General features: G+C 39.4%; 2 protein-coding genes across 12 annotated transcripts in view; one reads left to right on the top strand and one right to left on the bottom strand.

The window, feature by feature from the left end:
* Positions 1-14,233, top strand: part of INVS (inversin) — a 153,473-nt gene extending 139,240 nt beyond the window's left edge. For 5 of the 10 annotated variants that reach the window (XM_087869521.1, XM_045780337.2, XM_045780342.2 and 2 more), the window contains 2 exons: positions 4,427-4,656; positions 5,427-8,390. In XM_087869521.1, coding sequence (XP_087725647.1) covers positions 4,427-4,656; positions 5,427-5,695 — 499 coding nt within the window. In that variant the 3' untranslated portion in view covers positions 5,696-8,390. Of the gene's footprint in view, positions 1-4,426; positions 4,657-5,426 lie in introns of all 10 variants that reach the window. The other 5 variants (XM_045780338.2, XM_087869522.1, XM_045780340.2 and 2 more) reach the window with 4 other exon arrangements.
* The window catches only part of TEX10 (testis expressed 10), a 57,966-nt gene continuing 45,201 nt past the window's right edge, over positions 10,555-23,319 (bottom strand). Inside the window, exons 12-15 of one of the 2 annotated variants that reach the window (XM_045780343.2) lie at positions 19,530-19,610; positions 17,762-17,943; positions 12,023-12,233; positions 10,555-10,776 (exon numbers count right to left, since the gene is read on the bottom strand). In XM_045780343.2, the coding sequence (XP_045636299.2) occupies positions 10,663-10,776; positions 12,023-12,233; positions 17,762-17,943; positions 19,530-19,610 (588 nt within the window). In that variant the 3' untranslated portion in view covers positions 10,555-10,662. The remainder of the gene's footprint in view (positions 10,777-12,022; positions 12,234-17,761; positions 17,944-19,529; positions 19,611-23,319) is intronic. The other variant, XM_045780344.2, reaches the window with a different exon arrangement.

The following is a 23,319-nucleotide window of genomic DNA, read 5'->3' as shown; positions in this document are numbered from 1 at the left end:
TGTTTGGTAAAATTCACCAGCCATCTGGTCCTGGGCTTTTCTTCATTGGGAGGTTTTTGATTACTGATTCAATCTCCTTACTAGTAATTGGTCTATTCGCATTTTCTATTTCTTCTTGACTCAGTGTGAGTAGGTCGTATGTTTCTAGTAACTTCCATTTCTTCTAGGTTGTCCAGTTTGTTGTATAGTTGTTCACAGTAGTCTTATGGTCCATTGCCTTTCTATGGTATCAGTTGTAATGTCTCCTTTTTCATCATAATTTTGTTGATTTGCATCAATCTCTTCTTTCCTTGGTTAGTCTAGCTGAAGGTTTGTCAACATTTTTTTTTTCAAAAAATCAACTCTCAGTTTTGATAATCTTCTCTACTGTTTTCCTGCTATTTCATTTATTTCTGCTCCAATCTTTATTTCCTTCTTTCTGTCACTTTGGGCTTAGTTTGTTCTTTTCCTACTTTATTAAAGTATAGGGTAGGTTATCTATTTGAGATCTTTCTTGCTTCCTAACATAGGCATTTATTGCTATGAAGTTCCCTCTTAAAAATTGTTGCTGCATTCCGTAAGTTTTGGTGTGTTGCATTTCCATTTTTTGTTTGCTGCAAGATACTTTGTTTTCCCTTTGATTTCTTCTTTGGTCCATTGGTTGCTCTGAAAAATGTTAATTTCCATGTACTAGTTTTCCTCCTCCTGATTTCTAGTTTCATACACCTGTAGTCAAAGAAGATACTTGGTATGGTTAGAGTCTTCTTGAATTTGCCAACACTTGTTTTGAGACTTAAGATATGGTCTCTCCTAGAAAATGCCCTATGTGTACTTGAGAAGAATGTCTATTCTGTTGTTGGATGTAATGTTCTATATGTCTGTCAGGTCAAATTGATCTATAGTGTTACTCAAATACTTTTTCTTTATGATGCTCTATCTGGAATGATCTATCCATTTTTGAGTATGGGGTATTAAAGTTCTCAGCTATCGTTGTTTATTTCTGCCGTTAGCTGTCAGTTTTTGCTTTTATATATTTAGGTGCTCCAACACTGGGCACACAAATATTTACAAATATATCTTCTTGATGGATCGACCTTATTATCATTATATAATGGCCTTCTTTGTCTCTTTTTACTATTTTTAAAGTCTGTTCTGATAGAGCTACCTGTGCTTTTTTGTTACCATTTGCTTGAAATATCTTTTTCCATCCCTTCACTCTGTCTGTGCATGTCTCTAAGACTAAACTGGGTCTCTTATAGGCAGCATATCATTGGACCTTTTTTTTTTAATCCATTCACCCATTCTGTGTCTTTTGGAGGATTTAATTCATTTACATTTGAAGTAATTATTGATAAGGACTTAACTATTGCAATTTTGTTCATTGTTTTCTGGCTATCTTATAGAACTGTTTTACCTTGTTTCTTATCCTGTCGTGTGTGTTCTGATGTCTTTTGGAATCTGTATGCTTTGACTTCTTTATTCTTTTGTATAATTAGCAGAGGTTTTTCCCTTGTGGTTACAAAATATCTTCTAGTTATAACACCCTAAACCGATAACAACTTAACTTCAATAGCACTCCTAAACACCTTAGCTTATTGATGAAGTTTACATATTTTTTATATTGTATATCCAATAACAGACTACTGTAGTATTTTTACTAAGTTTTTAAACTTCTCAAAAAATTTTATTTATTTTAGACAGTGCGGGATGGGGGCGGCAGAGGGAGAGGGAGATAGTCTTAAGCAGACTCTGCACTGAGCACAGAGCCCGAGGCAGGGTTCAATCTCATGACCCTGAGGTTGTGACCTGAGTCAAAACCAAGAGTTGGACACTTAACCAACTGTGTGACCCAAGCGCCCCTAAGTTTTTAAATGTTTACACTAGAGTTGAAGTACATTATGCACAACCATTATATTACAGATTCTAATTTTGACATGTTTACCATTACCAGAGAGTTTCATGCTACCCTCTTATTTATGATACTAACTAGCATCCTTTTACTTCCACTCAATTCCCTTTAGCATTTCTTAAAAGGAAGGTCTAGTGATCGTGGATTCTTTTAGCTTGTTCTTTATCTCTCCTTATTTCTGAAAGACAGCTATAGAATTCTTGAGTTTTTTCCTTTCATATTTTGAATATATCATCCTATTCTTTCCAGGCCTGAAAAGTTTTTGAGAAATGCATTTATAGTCTTATGGAAGTTGCCAATTTCATTTGGTTGTGTCTTCTTGTAGTTCACTGAACTTCTTTAAGGGGGTTCTGAATTTTTTGCATAACAATTCATAGATCTTTATTTAGGGTTATCAGAGTTTTATTAGTTTCCTTTGGCAGTGTCACGTTTACCTGATATTTTGTGATTGATTCTAGATGTTGCTAAGTGGTCTTCTCTTCCAGACTTTACAGGTTTGCTTTAGCCAAGACAGTTCTTCCCAGGCAGCTCAGTTTGGGTTTCTGGATATGTCTACTAGTAACATCCTTAGGCAGGTGGAACTTGCTATTAGAGCAGTCTATTTTGGGGCAAGGGAATCTCTTGAGTGTGTACTACTGCTTGAGAGCAGTTAGATAGGACTGCTGGGTTGGTTCTCTGCCCAAGTGAGGCTTTAGGGTGGGCTGTGCAGTTGCCTGGGGTTTCTGGTCAGGCTTACTAGATGGTTGGCTGGCTGCGTACTAGACTTAACAGTAGGAGGGACTATGAATTCACTTCCCTGAACTGGCAGGGCAGCAGGACAGGCCCCAAGGCCTGCACAGCTTGTTCGGGGACTCAATCAGACAAGATTATACATTGAATTCCCTGGCCGGATGGGGCCACCAGTTTTGCTCTGCAGACATGGATAGAGGCAGGCTGTGCTTTCTACTTAAGTGCCACTGTAAGAAGGGCTGTTAGATGGGCCACATAGCTTCCTGTGTGCTTTGGCTAGGCTTCCTGGTCAGATGGGCTGAAGGGTGTATTCAGCAATGGCTAGGGCTACAAATTACCTTCCCTGCCCATGCAGAGCTGGAGAACTGGCTCAAAGGCCTAAAAGCTCTATGTGGTTGACTCAAGCTGACCTGTATCCCAAACTCCCTGGCTATACAGGGCCACTACCTTTGCTCTGCAAATAATCACCTCTGCCTGCTGCACCTCCCTGCTTGAGTGTTGCAGGGCTATGCAGCTTCCAGATGTTCTGGCCAGGCTTTGATCAGGCAGGGCCAGAAGCTACACTCACGTGTGGGCCAGGCTATGCCTCAGCTCCCCTGCCTGAGCTGAAGCAGACCAGACTGCAAGGGTGACAGGGCTCCTTTGAGGGCCACAATCAGGCACCCTGCTGTGTTCCCTGGTCAGACTACCCCTCTGTTTTGGCTCTGCAGATAAGCAAAATTAAAGGTTGGGACTACTACTTGGGCACTGCAGGTAGGAACTTGCTCTGCCAACTTCCACGTGCTGGTTGCTTTAAGCCCTTCCCTTCTCCATCAGTCAGATCCCCAGTGGTCAAGCCCTACAGATTCCCTGGCAATCCTCATGGGTGAGACCAGCATGGGGGAGCTAGATTCCACTCCAGGTTCTTTTCCCGTTTGAGGAACCGTACAAAGGCTCAGGGCAGACATTTTGGTGTGGTGCTACACAGCCTGGTGGGGGGCTAGTGCAGTCAGCATGTAGCTTTTCCTCATGTCCTGATGCAGTGTGTCTGGTCTCTTGTGGTGCAAGGGGCTGCAGCCTCACTCCCATGTTCTAGAACTTTCTCAGGAGTGTCTTATCTCTGAAGAGTTAATTTTCTTGTAAGGGGAAGCAAAGTCAGGAACAACCTATTTTCCCACCTTGGTAACATCCCATCTACTCAGCCTTTACCAGACACCTCATGTCTGCCTCATGGACTTATTTTCAGCTTAATCATAAGGAAAATGCCTGATATGTAACAGGCTCTGAACAAATGTTGGCTCCTTCCACAGTGTAGCGTAGCCTTCCATTCTTCCTTCACCAGATACACAGTGCTTTATACACATCTCATTACTGATTTCCCTGGCACACATGCCCACACCTCTGCTTATGCCAGTTCTGCTGCCTATAGTACCCTTCTCTGCCTGGTTAAGCTCCTATGCATCCTTTAAAACCCAGCAAAACGCCAGTCTTGTAAAGCCTTACCAGACCACCACCAATTTCCAGTCCCACATTGTCCCATGCCATCTAGCTCCGCATTCTTGCACAGTACTTCTCATACTGCACTTACTTGTTTACACATTGGCCCGACTGACCCTGAAGGCAGACAACGGATTCCTAGTTCAGGACGTGTTTGATGATTTAAAAAAGAATTCAACATTAAACATACTGCCACTACAAAGTAGGAATGGGAGCTTAAATGAATCTCCCAGTTCAGCAAGTATTATTCCTATAGCTTCCAGGAACCTTAAGGAAACTTAAGATTCACAGTGTTGTGATCTTAAAGCCTCTCCCCTCTTTTGACCCCACCAGCTACCAGCTTAGGAAGAGCCTGTCCCACCTTCTGCATATGAAGGAGCTTGGAGCCAGAGATGTGGACAGATGGAACCGAGAGTGCCTGGCACTGCTGCTCCAAATTTGGAGGAAGGAACTGGAACTAACCCCCCTAAAGACCACTGCAGTAACCAGGACCACCAAGAGTCCATCTAAGGGCAGCTCAGGCACAAAGTCCACCAGGCACTTGGTACTCAAGCAAATCTATGGTAATTGTCCTTTGGGCACTCTGTAGTTAACACCCCCAGAGTGTTCCAACAGTATTGAAATGGGATTTAACTACAATGGGCAAACCTCCATTCAGATAGGAACTTTCTTATTCTATTCCCAGGCACCAAGAGAATTCTTAGCACCCCCATTTAATGCCTCCCCTCCAGCAATTCTGGGTCAGAATTGGTTTCATGATGCATTCTGGCATCTCAACCCAGAGAGACTCCCAGCCAAGAGGTCTTCTGCTAGTCTTCATTACTGAAAGCCTCACCCTTTAAACCCCTCCAGACCACTGCTTGGGTCCTTCCCCTTACATTACCCATTTGGAGGGCTCCGGGAGCAGGAAGACCCTGTCTGCCTCACTTTGACCTTTCTTATGCTAAGACAGTACAGAGTTGCCCCTTCTGTGGGAATGCCCCAGACCCATGCACTACAGTAAATACTTGTTCAGCAGATGAGCTGCTTTAGATGGAAACATTCTGAGCTCTGGAAAAAGTCCATCCAAATAAACTCAGCAGAGAACAAGCCTGGCTAGCTCCCCAAAAGAAAAATGTTGAGCCAAGGCTCCTTTAGAAACAGACCTGCAGCCCAGGCAGCAAAATTTTAGGACTTTACCCTTGGCCTACATGGTATTTCCACACCGTACATACCTAATTTATCTTGGCAGATACCAACAAGCTCAAGCCTTTACCTCAATAAGGAATTTAGAACTTGGTTAGGCTATAGCTGTCATGGTCAGAGAGAAATGGTCACTGTTGGCTGATTTCAGGTTGTTCTCAAGAAGGGAAAGTACCTCATCCCACAAGATCTTCCAGAGCTCATTCTGTGCTGCGTCTCAATTCAGGTAAGGTAGCCAGTGCACTGGCAAAACAGACTGGGAAGATGATGTGGGGAAGCATTTGCCTTGTTTCATCCCCAAAGGTGTTAGATATTAGAACAGAGATTGCCAAGGGTTTCCAGTGGTCATTTGATTTGAGATATGCACATTTTTCGTTCCCTTTTCATGGAATCATTACTGCAGTCAACATGTCTCCATAACAGGCAAGTTATTTTCACAACCACAAGTTATTGTTAACTCTCTATCTCCAGTAGAGACAATAAATGGTACCTATTATTGATCACTTTTACATATTCACATAAAGAGAGAAATGAAAATACCGTCATTCTTCAAAGTAATACCTTGGGGAATTCTTACTCCATATTGGTTTCACATTAAGGTTCTTCATCTCCTTCTCAAAGTTAAGTTCCTTAATCACAAATTCTGGCTTTTGTGGCCCTGTGAGGAGGACATTTAATATTTAATAACATGTCCTGCTCAGGCTTCACTGTGCACGATTTCACCCATACAGAAGCTCAGGGAACTTTCTTTTCAGCCATAAGACAAGAGTGTTTTACTCAGGGCCCCCTTCATTCACACCAGCATTAAATTTGGGTGATAAGTTCAGTGCTGTCAGCAGTTAATGTCAGATCCAGTGTTGCTCATGGTGGCTGTGGCAACACAGTCCCCCCACCCTGACCGATCCAGTCGTCCTGCAGGAACAGAGTGCAGCTGGGAAGGTGAACAATGACTGTCAGCATGAACTTTAACATTCATTTAGTTTTTGATGTGGAGAAAACCTGGAGGTGGGGGACAGAGTAATTACTGCCCAATCTTTAACAAGAGTTGGGCAACTCATGTAATATAGGCAGGCTGATCAGGGAGTAGTGGGTAGGGTAGTTACAACTGTAGACCTCGATTCCTTTGAAAGTTTCCATGTAAAAAAGAAAACTTTTGTTCTACTTGAATGAACTGAAAATTAGTTTCAAAAACAGTGGTCAAATAGAACTACCAGAGAATTAGCATTTAGATAATCAGACTATTCTGTACTCCGTCTCAAGAGAAAAATCCAGGACTATCAGAAATCTTAAAAATGAAGGGCTTTAGAAGCATAAAAGGTTAACTAAAGGGCAAAATAAACAAATTCAAATACTTAGTGGTTTCTTGGGATTTCATATAAATAGCTTGTTTGTTCTACACATAGAATTCTTACTGGCCTGAAAACAGACAAGGACTGAAGAAAATCTTTTCCTAACCCTAAACTTGGAACACTAGGTTTTGTTAGGTCCACCCATCCGCATTAAGCATTAACTAGCGAATCAGGCTGATTGTCAAGGCTGCTAACTAGTTTGCTGGAGCCAGTATGTGTTTTTATACAGAAAACACGTCTATAAATAATTTCCATGGAAATGGGCACACAGATTTCTGCAGTGTAGCTATCACAGATGCCAAACTGAACCAAGAGGAGAACATTAATTTTGGTACTCTCCATGAATAAAAATGTTAGTTCATTTTTTTGCTTTGAGAATTCCCGAGGGTTAAGGATCTTCTGATTTCTTCACTGTCCTGTTCAGTTTTAGAAAATTATTTGGCACATAGTACATGTTAAAATATTTGAGTGAAGATTGTTGCTCCCAACCTCCGATGTAAGGAGAGGCTTTAGAAGTGCCTTTACCTCTCTAAAGAGGAAGCAGAAAGTCAGCTGGATATCGCAAGTATATATATAGCCTCCTTGGACTGTTTCTCCACATACACTTGGAAGACTCCACAATCCCTGTTCTCTCCAGTCCTTCAACAGCGACCCCTGCACACTACCCACAACATAGCAGAATACTGATCAGAGCACTTATATATATGTATATAAAAATACATATGATCTTCTAAATTTGGGGGCCCATCTTTTTAAATATAAAAGAACTACCTTTAAAAAAATCCATTCCAATGAATGGAATAACTACTGCTCAAGTGATTACTGGTAATAACCCCCTTGTGTGAATGCAGAATTCCTGCCCACCTACAGAAGGGTATGCAAGTAACTCAAGACTTGATACAGTAAAGGCAGCCAAAAACAGTTCCAGATCAGTTCACCATAAAACAACTTTAACAGTAATAAAACCAGGAGAGAAATAGTAAGACATGTTTGTAACTTTTTAAACTACTCCCCTTTCATGTTTGTTTCTTTGCTCCACAGAAAGTTAGGAGCAATAGATAGCAATATGGCCTCAACAAGTTCTCTTAACCATTTGGGGCCTCAGCATCCCCATTTGTCAAATGAGAGGTTTGAATACATGATTGTTTTCCAACTGTGGCATCTTAAAAAGGCCTAAAAAAATCCATTTCAAGACTGATATGCCTATCAGACTATCATCCTTAAGTTTTCAAATGAACCTATTTTCTACAATGAACTATATAGCCACCTGTGTGGCCTATGGAAAGTTAAGCTATGGATATGTATATGTAAGTTGGTGGTGGTGTATGTTAAAAGCACAGAGAAAGCTATACCAGTTATTCCAGACAAACAGAAGACCTAGGTCCCAGTCACAGTTCAAGCATCTGTCCCCTTCCAGTCAAGGTTCTTCCTTTAAGAGATGTCATGTATCTGGGAGGATGATGGAAAATTCAAGGCTAATAAGTCATCCTGTCTCTACAACAAACTGGCCATCACCTTACTAGCCCCATTGGTATAATCCATACCTAAATCTACTTCTTCCTCACCAGCAATGAGTATTAAAATTAATAACCTGATTCTCTCTCTGATATTTGCTTTTAACAGTGAGCAACTTGCAGTATATACACCTCCTTGAGAACAGTGGAAGATCAAAGAATTTTTCTTATAACCTGCAATCAGCTACTCAATCAAAAACCAAAACAAAGCTTCGACCACCTCCGGAGGAAGACCGTGTCCGGGGTAGCTGGAATAGCTAGTGCAGAGTTCTAAGTCTCTGCTATCTTTTACATCTGAGACAACTTTAATCCTCATGCCTTAGTGGCTTGAACACATAACACCTGAATGACCGTGTCCAGATGTTCTCTCTCTTCTTCTACAGCACTGTTTTGTAAACTCTCTCAGCCTGTGCTACAAGGACCACGGTACGCTGGGCCTGTGCAAGGCTTCCTGGCTGTCCACCTTCAATTCCGTCAATATGGCTAGAAAGAATAATTTATAATTAACAGTAAAGTCTACGTAAAACTCAGAACGTGAGCACTAACATGAGATTTCTGCCAGCCAGCTGGTACAGGCCTGGGTTTTTGGCCCTGGTAAAGAACCTAGATGAGATGGGTGGGGAGGAGCCTGTCCCATAGCAGCCATCTTCTTCATTTCACTACTTTTATCCAGTCTTATTCCAACATTATCAGTTTTAAATTTTAGACCAGAATCATGACCCAGCATTTACATTTAAGATTGTTAAGACAAGGAGCACCTGGGTGGCTCAGGTCATGATCCCCTGGAGCCACATCGGGCTCCGCACTCAGTGGGGAGTCTGCTGGAGAGTCTCTCCCTTTCCCTCTGCCCCTCCCCCCCCCCACACTCCCTCTGTCTCTAAAATAAATAAATCTTGGGGCTCAGTCAGTTAAGCATCTGTCTGCCTTTTGCTCGAGTCATGATCTCCAGGTCCTGGGACTGAGCTCCTAGTCAGGGTCCCTGCTCAGCGGGGAGTCTGATTGTCCCTCTCCCACTCCCCTGCTTGTGCTCTGTCAAAATCTTAAAAAAAAAAAAATTATAAGACATTAATAGGTACTCTGTTAATTCCCTATATTTTACAGTTCCCGTGTTAGCCTCTAAGGGCTGTGTGTTGCTGCCGTGTCCTGTGAACGGCAGTTTCACTTGCTGGGCACCAGCAATCGTATAACACCACCGAGGAATCAACTGGGGAGGTTTACAGACCAGACCATTCATGCATAAGGTACCAATTCAGGCCTTACCATTTCACTTACATTTTCTGCCTAACCTGTACAGGTGAGCAATCTTGCCAAAATGCCATTCCTACTGGCAGGGAAAACTGTCCTAAAACTACACACATTCCAACTCTAAGAACACCTGGTATAAATACAATCCAGTGATTGCAGGCTTTTTCACATTTTTAAGAGCAAGGTTACTATAGGAGTGTAGACAGAAGGCCTAAACAGGGACATATTAGGCTCAAATATTTCTGGGGTCACTTCCATTTTCTTAAACTTACTGCCACCCCATCCTGACAGTGAGATAAGAAGCAATAAAATGTTCACAATTAGCAAACTGTAAAAAAAAAAATTAAGGTAGGTAATTATTTCATAATTATGAAAATAATGTATACAGTTGACCCTTGCTTGAACAACCAGGTTTGTGTGGATCCACTGAACATGTTTTTTTTTCCCCCAATAAATACATATGGTATCGATAAATACAGCCGTAGTACTGCAAATGTGTTCTTTTCTCTAGCTTGCTTTATTTTAAGAATTAGATACTAATACATATAACAAAATATGTGTAAACTGATTATCAGTAAGGCTTCTGGTCAACAGTATGCTATTAGTAGTAAAGGTTGGGGGGAATCAAATGTTATACGTGGATTTTTTGACTGGGGGGGTATCGGCACCCCCTAACCCTCCCCCAACATTGTACAAGGGTCAATATAAATTGCTATATATAGCTTGTAATTTTAAAAGAACTAGAATGGATTAGTAGAAAGTACTTTTGAAAGAATGAACTAGATCAAACCAAGTACCATTTAGGTATAGGAAAACTCCGAACAACTGTAGCACCACCTTGAAATCTCGCTCCCGCACAGAGGGATAGAAAACTGCTGTATATAATAGGACTCCAGAGTGAGCTGAATGTCATGATGGATAAGGGCAACCGTTTCTAAATAAAAAACTGGTTTCTGTTGCTGTCTTAATGAACTGGAGCTGAGACCACACAAAGCTTCTGCTACTTTCTTGGTAAATAATAGAAGGTACTATATTATCACTCTTTATTTTGTAAATATTTAGTTCCTATGAAATGCAAAACACACTAACCACCTGTAACCAAGTATCATGTACTAGTCCAAGAAGCCAGCCTGTGTTTTCCTACCTTAGTGCAAAGGAAGGTTCATACAACTTCTTTAAAAGTTCAGCTTTAATGACAAACATTACATCAGTCTCTCTTCAAAATTAGATGTGAATAAACAATTTCAAACAGGAGGTACCACGATGCCTCTTACTGTAGTCAATACACTGTACTCAGTGCACTGGGCCCCTGGGGATGCCCAGTGATGTACACATTGAAGCAATAATGTAAGTCTGTGAGCCACTGTTCCTGAATTCCTCCACTTTTCAATGTCTGCAGAGAAAAACAAGAGTAATTTGAGAATTTTATCAAAATTGTTATGCTACCTGACAGTATTTTTCAAACCCAAACGAGATCTCAGAACCACTGCAACCCCATCTTCTATCTATCAATCACCATCGGAAATCTTATTGGAAATGGAGATTTCTTAATTGGGCATTACCACTGGCAGTGAAAATTCCTAGTTATACCCTCAAGTACAAGTAGTACCCCAGTTTCTGGTTTCATCTGTTCCCTCTCAAATACTGCTAGGAACAAATGAAACTTCACCATCAACCATCCCTACACTCTGGACTTCCTCCAGTTGGCATAGCAGTCTCTCACAATCTTTGCACTAACATCAACTGAGAATAATTCTACAAGGCCGACTGACAATGTCATTCTCGTCCTTACAGAGGTGGGCTGGATTATCCAACCTCAGAATAATCCAAATTCTTGACTTTTCTTCCCTTCTATTTCTGCATTATTGTTTCTTCTTCCATTACTTCTAGAAGGCTACTGAGAAAATTCAGAACAAGAACCTGTGTTATATATATCTAGTTAAGTTCCATTACTCTGAAGTATTACTACATATATCAACTAATAAAGCCCCAAATACCTACATAAAAAACCCCCATCTCTTCCAAACCAAAACCACTGAAGGAATGCTAGATAGAGGTGCCCCTGAAAACACAGAAACACAAGGCTGAAGCGTGCAGCATCTTAACTTCCTCTTACTCTCCAATGAATTAAGTGACTAGAAATTGGTTGTAGTTTATTCCTGCTAAATAATTTTTTTAATGACAGCCAACATTTGTTGGGAACTTAATGTCAGTTACACTAAAAACTTTACTTGAATGATCTTATTTTATGGTTATCGAAACTCAATGAAGTTGCCATTCTTACAGCTAGGTAAAAAACCATGCCAAACTATCACAGTTAATCAATAGAGTCTGTATCAGAATCCTGGTAGGAGTGACTCTGATGCCTGTATACCTCTTCTAACTAAGCTGCCGGCCACCTTAATTCAATTTGAATATTTTATGGCTTTTATTACTGACTCTGGATCAAAGACCTCCCCCTGGTGAAGTGGCAGGTGCTAGTCATCAGGGGGAGCTCTGGGAAATCACCACAGTGGCTTAATTCCAGGAGTCAGTCAATGCACAGGGGACCTAGCCTCCCAAGAGCAACACCCCCATGCCCTGACCAGGACTCTTTTTTCTAGTACTAATAGTACACAGCCCTAATCCCCACTTCTTACCGTGATGTTCTTGATGATCTGCTGCACCAGGATGGCATTGGTTAGCATATGGGTCCTGAGGGGTGCATGCTGAAGCAGCAGGCGAAGCAGCTGGCCCACAACAGGCAGCTCCTCAGGCCCAGCCCTGTTCACCCGCAGGCTCTGCAGCATCAACCTAAGGACTCGAGGCAGGAGAGCCAAGATGGAGACACAGACCCCCCACAGCTTGTCCCTACAACAACAGACAAAAATGAGTCAGCCAACACACACAGAAAAAGTACCCTTTCCATATTTCCTAAAACTGAAAAATGTCTTTTTAAGAAACATGGTGTTTTCTGATAAAACTCCACAAATCAAAACTAATAAAACTGGGTTTCATCAGAGCTGATTTTAAGCAAATCCACTGAAGAACCAGGTGCTCTCCCCAATTTAACGAGTTCTAGGAAGCCTGGCAATCAGCACTTTCCTGGGCTTAACAGGACATTCTTGAAGCCCTGGTGATCATATATAATACAGAATTAACCAAAGAACAGAATAATCTATATATGCACACTGTTCTCTACCACAGAACATTATTCAACTATTATACAACATCAAAAATCAAGAGTAAGAATATCCCACTGATAAAAAGAAAAAAAATGGGGTGCCTGGCTCAGTCAGTAGAGCATGCGACTCGATCTCAGGGTCTTGAGTTCAAGCCCCATGTTGGGCGTAGCGTTTACTTTAAAAAACAACAACAGTGGCACCTAGGTGGTGCAGTTGGTTAAGTGTTCAACTCTTGGTTTCGGCTCAGGCCATGATCTCAGGGTTGTGTGATGGAGCCCCACATTGGGCTCCATGCTCAGCTCACGGAGTCTGACTGAGATTCTTTCCCCCTACCCCTCCCACTGCTCTAGAGTGCGTAAGCTCTTTCTCTCTCAAATAGATAAATAAAAGCCTAAAAAAATAACCACCCACACAAAACAACAAAACTTCACAAAACTTTAAGCCTGTGACCTGAATTCTGAGCCTCTTCAATGTTTTAAAGAGGGCAGATTGGTGGAGAAAGGTGTACTCACAAGGAACCAAAATGGGTTTCAGAAGTAGGCAGTTAGGGGACTGTTACTGCATTACTAGGTCATGAAGGGCCAGAAATGATAAATCCAAATTTTAGTAAGCGTCATCCTATTGGTATTGTTGTACAGCAGGAACAAGAATGTTTTACAGTAAAGGTAAGTGGACTTGCAACTAGCATAACCGCGTTCTGGAAGAGTGTCAAGTAAATGGAGTAATAAAGAGTCCACTGGCTGCTAAAGGCCCTGACCTTAGTCTGTTACAGATTCTTTATCAGGAGTGCACAATCCTCCTAGTCTCCAAATCCTTCAGAGCACCTGACTACCTCCAGATGTGGAAGCAGCAGTCCTTCTACAATTTGTTCAACCCCCCCAACTTCAGATACAGCAACTGCAACAAAGGTGGATACTGAATCCATTCTAAGCCAACCAGATCCTCTTATTTGAAGACTTCATTCAGCCTGTTGACTCATGAACAGCCAAGTTAGGAGAGCCACATGCAAGGAGAAAAAAGACAGACTGCAGATAAGGCTAATAAGGAGGCAAAGGCACAGAGATAAAGACTACACAATCTAGAAGAAAATGTAGAGATAACTACGTTCCTAACAAGTTTCAATTCTTGCTTCCACAATTCCAAGCCCTTGGGTTTTCTAAGTAACCCCTGTAATGATCCAATATTCATTTTCTATTTTAACTTGAGTGGATTTCAAAAATTGCTGATCCAAAACTGTGCTAAAAGTGCTCATGGATTCTACACAATACTAAATTTAAGTATAGTGAACGGATCAATAAAGTTTAGAACTCCACCTTGAAACACACAATTAAAACTGTCAAGCCAAAAAGAAATGCAAGAGACCTGGATACCACAGGCAATATAAGAAATATCATATGAACAGCCACTCCTAGGGTTTTCTGAGAGTTGTCATGTACACAAATAAGTGTACTCGTTCTACAAGTGTTTAAAGGACAGAACTGGGGGTCGCCTGGGTGGCTTAGTCGGTTAGGCGGCTGCCTTCGGTTCAGGTCATGATCTCAGGGTACCAGGATGGAGCCCTGCAGCCGGCTTCCTGCTCAAGGAGGACTCTGCTTCTCCTTCTCCCTCTACTCCCCCCCCCACTCCTGATCTCTCGCTCGCGCACACACGCCCTCTCAAATAAATAAAATCTTAAAAAAAAAAAAAGACTGGTATCAATGAAACTGAGGTTTCAGAACTCAAAGCCGTAGTTCTAAAAACCACTCTAAAGAAAGTGATGAAAGTTCAGTATTTTGCATACAATTTTCAGTTCAGATTACTCCACAAACTTCTGACATATTCCAATCAGATGATAGCAACCTACCCTTCTCCTCCAACCACAGAGAAATACAGATAAAATACTTCAAAAAAAAAAAAAAAAAAAAAGATACACAGCCAAGCTCAAAAGCCAGAATTGGTGAAATCTCCAGGTGCCAGAAACCATTACAGAAGTCATATAAAGATACCCCAACAGAGGTACAGAACTGGATGTGGGATTTTAAGGCTGGGTTTTCAACAGCTAAGTGTTGGAAGCTGAGACTTCAGGCCCCAGGCGTGGGAGGCAGGGAGCTAGAACTGGGCTCCCTCTGTATAGTCGGAAGGCAGGACAATGCACATGTAAAACCGACCCAGAGGGACATCTCCATAATCTGTAGAGAACGCTCATAAAAGATGCACTCAGAGAAAAGGTATACGATCCAAACCATGAGTTGGTTCAACACCATGAAAAACCATCTCCAGAGCCTCACCTGCTCTCCTACATAAAGAAGAATTCCCACACCAGAGAATTAAAGAAAAAACAGAACAAGCTGACAGGAACTTTACATACCAATAAACCGAAACAAAAACAATAAACAAAAACAAAAATGACAAAAAGCCAAGTAAAAACCCACAAGAGAGCGAAGAAAAGAGCTGATGAAATTGAAACTCAATAGAGTTAAATAAAACATACAGTAAAGTGGAAGATGGCCAGAGGTAGAGGACAGACTGAGAAGCTTCCTTCGTTTAAAGGAGGCTGTCAGAGAGAAGAGAAACAACAGGGGAGGAAATAGAAATAGTAACAGCACTTCCCAGACCTGAAGGAAAAACACCCAGTCTTTAGATCAAAGAGGACGCTAAGTCTCCAGAAGCAGGCAGCAACAAACCTACATTAGCACACACCTGATCTGCAACAGCACAAAGGTTAAAGAGAAAACAGTAAAACCACAAAGAAGAGATTACTACCTGTAACCAAGAGGGCTCAGTGACGGCAGATTTTTCATTACTGAGTCCAGAAGAGACCAAATAGTTTCTTCAAAGTCCAGTGGCCAAGGTTTTTAACAACTCTGACTGGTGAAGCCTGATGTTTTGGACAGCTCTTGTGAAATCAAAGCCTCCTAGTAATTTGACTGGCAGGCTCATTATTTATAACCTTACAGACACCTCGCAGGGAAGGTAGGAGTAGCCCAAAAGGGAATTTAAGCACCTAAGACTCTGGCTGGCAACACTTTCTTGTGACTAAGTAATGTCACCCCAAGAGATACACAGAGTCCTGGAAATACCAACCGTTTCAATATCTAGCATAAAACATTTAAAACCAGGCATTTTAACCAGGTAAAGAATATTTCATACACTGAATTTTGTTCCATCCAGCCACAGAAAGTCAAAAGTAGGATGTTTCTCCATAAGAAATTAAAAAAGATCTTTAAAACTTCTCATCGAACTATTCAATAAAGGGGCTGTATTTCAATGACAGGAAATAACAAATAGCAACATACACATTTCATAAATGGAGACGCTTATTATAAAATTTTTTGAACCCAAAGATGTTCTTTGGGTTTTATAAAGCCTTTTCTTGACCTATCAGACCTAAAGGCTGATAATATGTAAGAAAATCATCATCAAATCTATTTATGTGTAAATTTTAGAGTCTATTTACAGTAAAATCCATTTTAAACATACACACTTAGCAAAAAAAGAAAAATCTAAATGTCTGTTGACAGTAAAATGGGTTATTGTACATTCATATAACAAAATACTGTAGAGCAAGTGTACTGAATGGATCACAGCCAATCATACTGACAGCCCATATTTATATTTATAAACAATGTTACTGAAACACAGCCACACCCATTTATTTACACGTTCTCTGTTGCTGCTTTTCTATTGCCAGGGCAGTGTTGAATAGTTCTGACAAGAGATTTTATGGCAAGAAAAACCTAAAATATTTACTATCTGACTCTTTAGAGAAAGAAGTTTGCTTAAGCCCTGATATGGAGAAACAAAAATAAAATAAATTGCTGAATCAACATGAATGACTCACAAATGATAACAATCGAATCACAAAAAATACATATAATACAATCCCTTTTATATAAAATTATTAAAATATGCAAAACAAAACTTGTTTACAAATGCACATAAAAATTTTAATAAAAAGGCAAGGAAATGATTAACATGTTAAAAACAAAACCACAGGCTCAAAATGGCGTCACTTAGGTGAAGGCCCCAAGTCAGCAAACCAAGACTTAATACCTAACCTAACTGCCGTTTCAACTCCCCAGAAATGTAACCTTTAACCTGTCACCATGGGAACTTTCTGGTCAGCATGAGGAAAAATTTACTGATCGACCCCTTCCATTCCCTTGGGAGGGCCACCCTGCCTAAACGATGGATTCTTTGCTAATAATTTCCTTTCTTCCACTCCCTTCTATCTTTAAAAGCCTTTCCTTTTCTACAGCCCTTGAGACCTCCCCTCTATTTGCCAGATGGAATGCTGCCCAATTAATGAATCAATTAATAAAGCAATTAGATCTTTAAAATTTACTAGGTCGAATTTTTGTTATTTAACACACAAAAGTGATCTCTCAGGGGTGTAGGAGAGAAAAGTAACTGTAGAGGGTGGACAAAGTACATATTGATGACGTTCTATTTCTGAATCTGGAGAATGGTTAAATAGATGTTCAGTTTATACTTACTCTTTAAATTATATAAATGTTTCATACATATATACGTTTATTTTTATGATATGTAAAAGTTAAAAAAACTAGAAAAATATCAAAATGTTGACAATAGAATATTTTCTTATATTGATATTAGATTTTTTAAAATCTGTATTTCTATAAAATCTAGATTTCTATAAATATTTTAACAGGCATACCAATAGGAACATAGCATGAGAATACTTTTTTAAATTAAAGTAAAATTTTCCAAACTACGCTAGAAACTTTAGTCTGAATATTATATAAGAGCTAAAGTACTAACTAATACAAACACTAGCATCTTAAAAAATTTTCCTTAAATCCAAGAATTTAAAAATTCTACTCTGGTTAGCTCTAACAAAGCCCAAAACAAAATACAAAGGCTTGTACTTATTAATAAGCATTCTTCTAAAGGTAGATAAAATTTTTTTTCCCTGCTAGACCTATTTCAACATTAATATGAAAGCTCCCAATCTAATTTTTCAAATTTGTAGCTTAAAGGAAAAAACAAAAACTAAAAATTCTCATAATACAATGGGAATTTATGAAAGAACAAAGAAAACGCCAGTTAGGTTTACACAAATTCTGAAAGAGAATTTAGGCTATTTCCCAAATCTAATTTTCTTTCACTCTTTGTTTTAATTTAAAATTTTTTAAATTTTATTTATTCTTATTTATTTGGTTGGGGGGGGTAGATAGGAAAAAAATTAAAGTTGAAGAATACAAAAACTATTACCTCTTTCTTAGATGTTCTGCTTCTCCTTTCTCTAAAGTGAGCAGAAAATAAAGAAGACTGTAGCAACAAGAAGCCAGAAATGGCAGGAGAGTCTCACTAAGTATACATGTATGATCCAGGAGCTTACAGATAACGCCCAAAACACAGCCAGCTGTACTGTCAGGAATTACAGTCAACCCAACCTAGGCAGAGAAAAAAGAGATTAATGACCTCTTCACAACAGTCCCTCTCTCCAGGATAAAACCAAACCACATTAACTGGAGAGTTAACATCACTTCTACTGAAAAACAGTACATACATAATACATGCCACCTGCCACACCTTAAGGTCCTGTTTTCCCTTAAGAATTTAATTACTACATCAAATAACTTTGAAAGCATGCCAACTCAAGAAATACTATTAACCTAATCCACTGCCTCCCCTCCATGACAAAGTCTACTAAAATTTTCAAGACACTACAATTTCTAATGGTCAGAAATACCATCATTTAAAAGGATTATTTCATGCACCCCCCAAAAAATCCTGATACCACCAACTGCATTTACATGATCTTTATTAGATTCTTCAGACTAGAAAACTCTAATATCTAGCACCACCCCAACCCCAGGTAATTAAATGTACAAACCAGAGTTCATTTTACAATTAGCCTTCCTACATTCAGACATGACTAAGTAAAACATCCTGGAGTAAAACATCACTATATTGAACACTTGGCTGCTTCACTGCCCCAAAACCTCAATAAGGGACATCATGGTGTATGTATTCATCTGGACTCTACTGTAAACTGTCATTAAGGTGGACTCTAACTTATAACTGTTATGTATGCATCGTTTAAATCTCCTGGAAGCTACTGTTAAATCACCATGAAAATCTGCAGGCTCTAATCAGGCTGGCTAAATATAGTGGCCAAGACTGACTACTACTGTGTTGATCTTTTAACTAGAATAACGAATGTGGTCAAAGGAGGGCATAAATATCTGGACGGGAGGTGAAAAGAAAAAAGGTAGGGATCCTTAGAGACACAAAACATAAGGATTGGAAGTTCGACAGCAGAGAGAAAAGAGTACTGGGAATTCAAAACATTATTCCTCCAACTTAAGGGAAATAACATTTTAAAGGAGAAAAGGGGGTTGGAATGTGCCTATAAAATTACCCAAACAAGTGAGAGTGCCTAGAAGATAAAACATGAGAGCTGTCCCTTGCATTATATATAATTATAATAAGCCAAAGATCCAAGTATAAATGTTGGAGGAAGCTAAAAAGCAAAAACCTAGGCATACCCAATGGGAACAAGGAACACCAACTGTCCAGAAGACAGTCTCAAGGCTGAGTTCGCTGCTTCTAGTGACCAGGTCTTGAGCCAAATGTTAGGTTACATCCCTACTGTAGAACCCAAATCTTTAAGGTGTAAATTAGACCGCAGTCTGGATGCTGGTTTCTCAATACACCAATACCAAGTACATGTTAATTAAAGCATTACAAGTCAGAAGAATCTGAGGTATAATTTTAAAGCCCTTCATTGCAGATGTTGAAAGTAAGGTCCTAGAAAAGGGGGAATTTCCCAAGGTGACAGAATTAATTAGTAATAGCCAGGAAAAACATGAAAATTTCCTAGTTCTTGTCATGGCATCATGCTAGGAGGCTGTGAAATTAAGCTTACAATTCTGGACAATCACTCTCCTTGCCTATGGCAAACCCACTGTTATCCTTGGTTAACAAGCTTTTTTGAGCAGCGAAACAAACAAACAAAAAATGTAAGTATATTTACCAAATGCTTACTGATGGCACTCTGCAGGATGTCAAAGCTCTGGCTTCGGGCAGGGATAACCAATAAACTGTGACAAACTGTCTGTCAGAAAAGGAGGAAACCAGTAACCAAATCAGGACATTTAAGGTCAGAAAACTACAGATTTTTTTTTTAACCTACTTGCCCTACACATAACAGGAAACTTAACAAAGAATTACTCTGAAGATGCAAATGTCAAAGGTAAAACAACTGAGTCTCATATATGGGCTAATTTTCTAAACAAATCATTAACTAAACATTTACTGGACACTGAGCTAGTCCTATCAGGTGCCACGCACAGGAATGAAAGACTGTGAAACTCCTCTCTCACAGCCCTAAAAAAGCAGCTTCGATCCACAAGGTAGAGACTATATTTCTATTAATAAGTGCTAAAACTACAGAAAGATCTGAATGATGTGAACGAAGGGCTGACAAAAGCTTTTTTTCCATTTGGTAGAAAAATGTACCATAGAAAAATACGGTCCAGAAACTACTAATACCCTATTCAAATTAATTATAATGCTGCCTCCTATTCCCCAAAGGTAAAAGGGACAGTCCAAAGGAAAAGAAGAAAAATGTAAGGAAAGTGGGAGCCAAATCCTTAGTATTTTTAATTTTCTAAGTTGTCAAGGAAACAAGAGGAGGGAAGGACAACATCAAGTCCTTCAGAGACATCATTATGCAATTCCAGAAGCTGATGGAATGCAGTGCCAAAAGTGAAAGAATCACATGAAAAGACAAAGACAAGACTGGTAAGAATATCACTCTGGAGCACTGGGTATTGTAAGACTGCTGAATCACAGACCTGTACCCCTGAAACAAATAATACATTACATGTTAATTTAAAATTTTTTTAATAAATTACAAAATAAAAAAAAAGAATATCACTCTAGCAAGAGGACAAACTAAATTCAAGGGAACTGTCAATCAACCCTGAAAAAAAATCAACAGCTCTATGCATTATTTCTCTATAAAACCTCTTGTAAATTAATAGCACCCAGAGTTTTCACGTGGCAATTTTTATTTTCTTTTATTCTTGTAAGTAACAATGTAAACAACATATTTCTAATGCCACTGTCCTACTTCAAAACAAGCAGTGAATATTTTCATTAATAAAGGATAAGTCACATTTGAAAAGGCCTATTCGCTATTAAATAACCATTTAATCCCTTCCTTTCCACCACCTCTTCCCTTCCAGAACAATTCAGTTCTAAAGCCATTGGGTGGGGCTGAATCAGGTAAATATCAGCAGTGGAGTAGGTAGGACAGCTGCAGTGACCCAGGGAAGGCCATTCATGAATAAAGAGAGGCGGACTGCATGGGACAGGGGTGGAACCAAAAGGAGATTAATAATAGACAAAGAAATTGATCAAGTAAATTATATTAAGTATAACGGAAGCCAGGGTTCTCACCTTTGGAAAAGGCACGTACAAGAGGAAAAGAAAGACAACTAGAACGAACCCTGTGGCGGTGAAGTGCTGATTTCTGTCCATGACAGTCTGGAAGCAGCAAGGCACAATAGCAATGACCACACCCAGAGTCCTGAAGTTGGTTTTAAAATACCATTCTCCACTTAAAGAAAAACTGAGCTTAAAAAAATACCTGACTGCAGGGCTGGGACAGGGAAAATAAAGTATGAACCTGGAACAGTCTATGGTACAAGAAAGTAAGGAAGTACTCAGAAAAAAATAAGCGTATGTCAAAAGAACAAAGCCACCACTAAATTTTATGGTTACTCACTGAGTAAAACAGGAAACCATGCTAACACAAATTAATAAATGAATAAAAGACTAATAAAAAAATGAGGGAATATTAACACCGTTTCAAAGTATCTCTTCATAAACTATTAATTACAAAGGAGAAAAAGTAAACACTGGAGAAGTGGGCAGATAGCACTTAATCAAGTGATTGAAGCGAGAATCTATCTAATGGGACAACTGAAACCACGCACCACCTGACAGGATGCAATCAGAAAACCACAGCGTCACTTGTGTCATATTCCTACCAAATTTGTATAGCCTGAATCTAACCGTGAGGGAACATAAACCCAAATGGGAGGAAAATTTTACAAAATAACTATCCCAATGTTCTTAAGACAAGGAAAGACTGAGGAACTATACCAAACTGAAGGAGATTAAACAGACATTACAACTAAATGCTACAAACAATTTGGGGTGTTTTCGTTTGCTATGAAGAACATTACTGAGGGGCACCTGGCTGGATAGTTGGCAGAGCATGTGACTCTTGACCTGACGGTCGTGAGTTCAAGCCTCACATTGGGCATAGAGCTTACTTTAAAAGCAAAGCAAAACAAAACAAAACATTGGGACAAGTGGCAAAACATGATTGAGGTTTGAGGACTAAATGACAATAACATACCAATCTTAATTTCCTGATTTTGATGACTAGATTGTGGTTACATAACAGAATGCTTGTTTGTAAGACATACAAGCTAAAGTATGGACTATGGACATTATGTAAAAGTCTATGAAAAAAAAAGTTCTTCAGGGACGCCTGAGTGGCTCAGTTAGTTAAGCATCTGCCTTCGGTTCAGGTCATGGTCCCAGGTTCCTGGGACTGTGCCCCACGTCAGGCTCCCAGCTCAGAGGGGAGCCTGCTTCTCCCTCTCCGACCCTTGTGCCTTTTTCTCTCTCTCTCTCTCAAATAAATAAAATCCTAAAAAAAAAAAAAAAAAAAAAAAAAAACACTTTGTGCTGTAGTTGTAATTTTTCTGTAAGTTTGAATTTGCTTCAAGATAAAGGCAAATATTAATATAAATACATGTATGTGCACACTCACCGACATATACCTAGACAGTCCTCACGTTTGCACACTGTTTACAAAACTTGCATATATCAGAACCCTGACTTTATAGTACACAGTTCCAAAACAAGCATGATAATTTGGTCCAATGTGGAAATTAAGGATTTTTTTAAAAAATAAACAAATAAAGAACTTATTTTTCTTAAGAAGGTTTTATATGTTTAATTTCTAGGTGGAAGTATTTTTCTACCTAATTTTGTCAGAATATATACAGAAATGGCACGTAACTAACACTTCTTAGTAATTTTTTATTACTGTATTAAAATGTTATGAAGAAATTAGTAAAACACTAAAATTCAGATTGAGAGATGCTTTCATTTCCCTATAAAGTTACATCAAAGAATACAATTAGAGAATGAAAATTTCCACATACTAACGATCCAAATCAGAAGAAAATGTATTAGATTTACCTTTGACAGATTGCATTTTACCCTTCCCCTGTTGGCAGCCTCTCAACAATTATCCCCAATAGTACAAAAAGAAAGAGACAAGACAGCCCACCTCTTTTCTAGGGCTCTTTTCCTTACCCCATTATTCCTTTAAGTACCTGGATAGATGGGGGAACAAACTCACTTTACTCAAGCTGCCTTTATTTCTTGTACTGAAAACCATGTTTGTTCAGGGTCCTTTTGTGCCCCACTTGCTTTTTTCCTATTATCCCAAATGCTTAATTACCATAGCTTTATAGTGGATATCTGGTAATACAGAGCCTCTAGCTTTATGTTTATTCAACACGGTCTTGCTATTCTTGGTCCTCTGAATTTCAATATCAATTTTGGAATCACCTTTTCAATCTCCACAAAACATCTGTTCTGATTTGGATTTGGATTACACTGAATTTATATATATATGTAGATTAATTTAGGGAGAGCTATTATTTTTACAATATTGGAGTCTCCCAATCCATGGCATGTACTTAGGTCATCTTTAGTATCTCTCAGTAAATTTG

This window comes from Ursus americanus, chromosome 18 (genome assembly GCF_024610735.1).
Source record: "Ursus americanus isolate L20-20 chromosome 18, mUrsAme1.1.p, whole genome shotgun sequence".
NCBI lineage: Eukaryota > Metazoa > Chordata > Mammalia > Carnivora > Ursidae > Ursus > Ursus americanus.
This window is presented reverse-complemented; position numbering and strand designations above follow the sequence as displayed.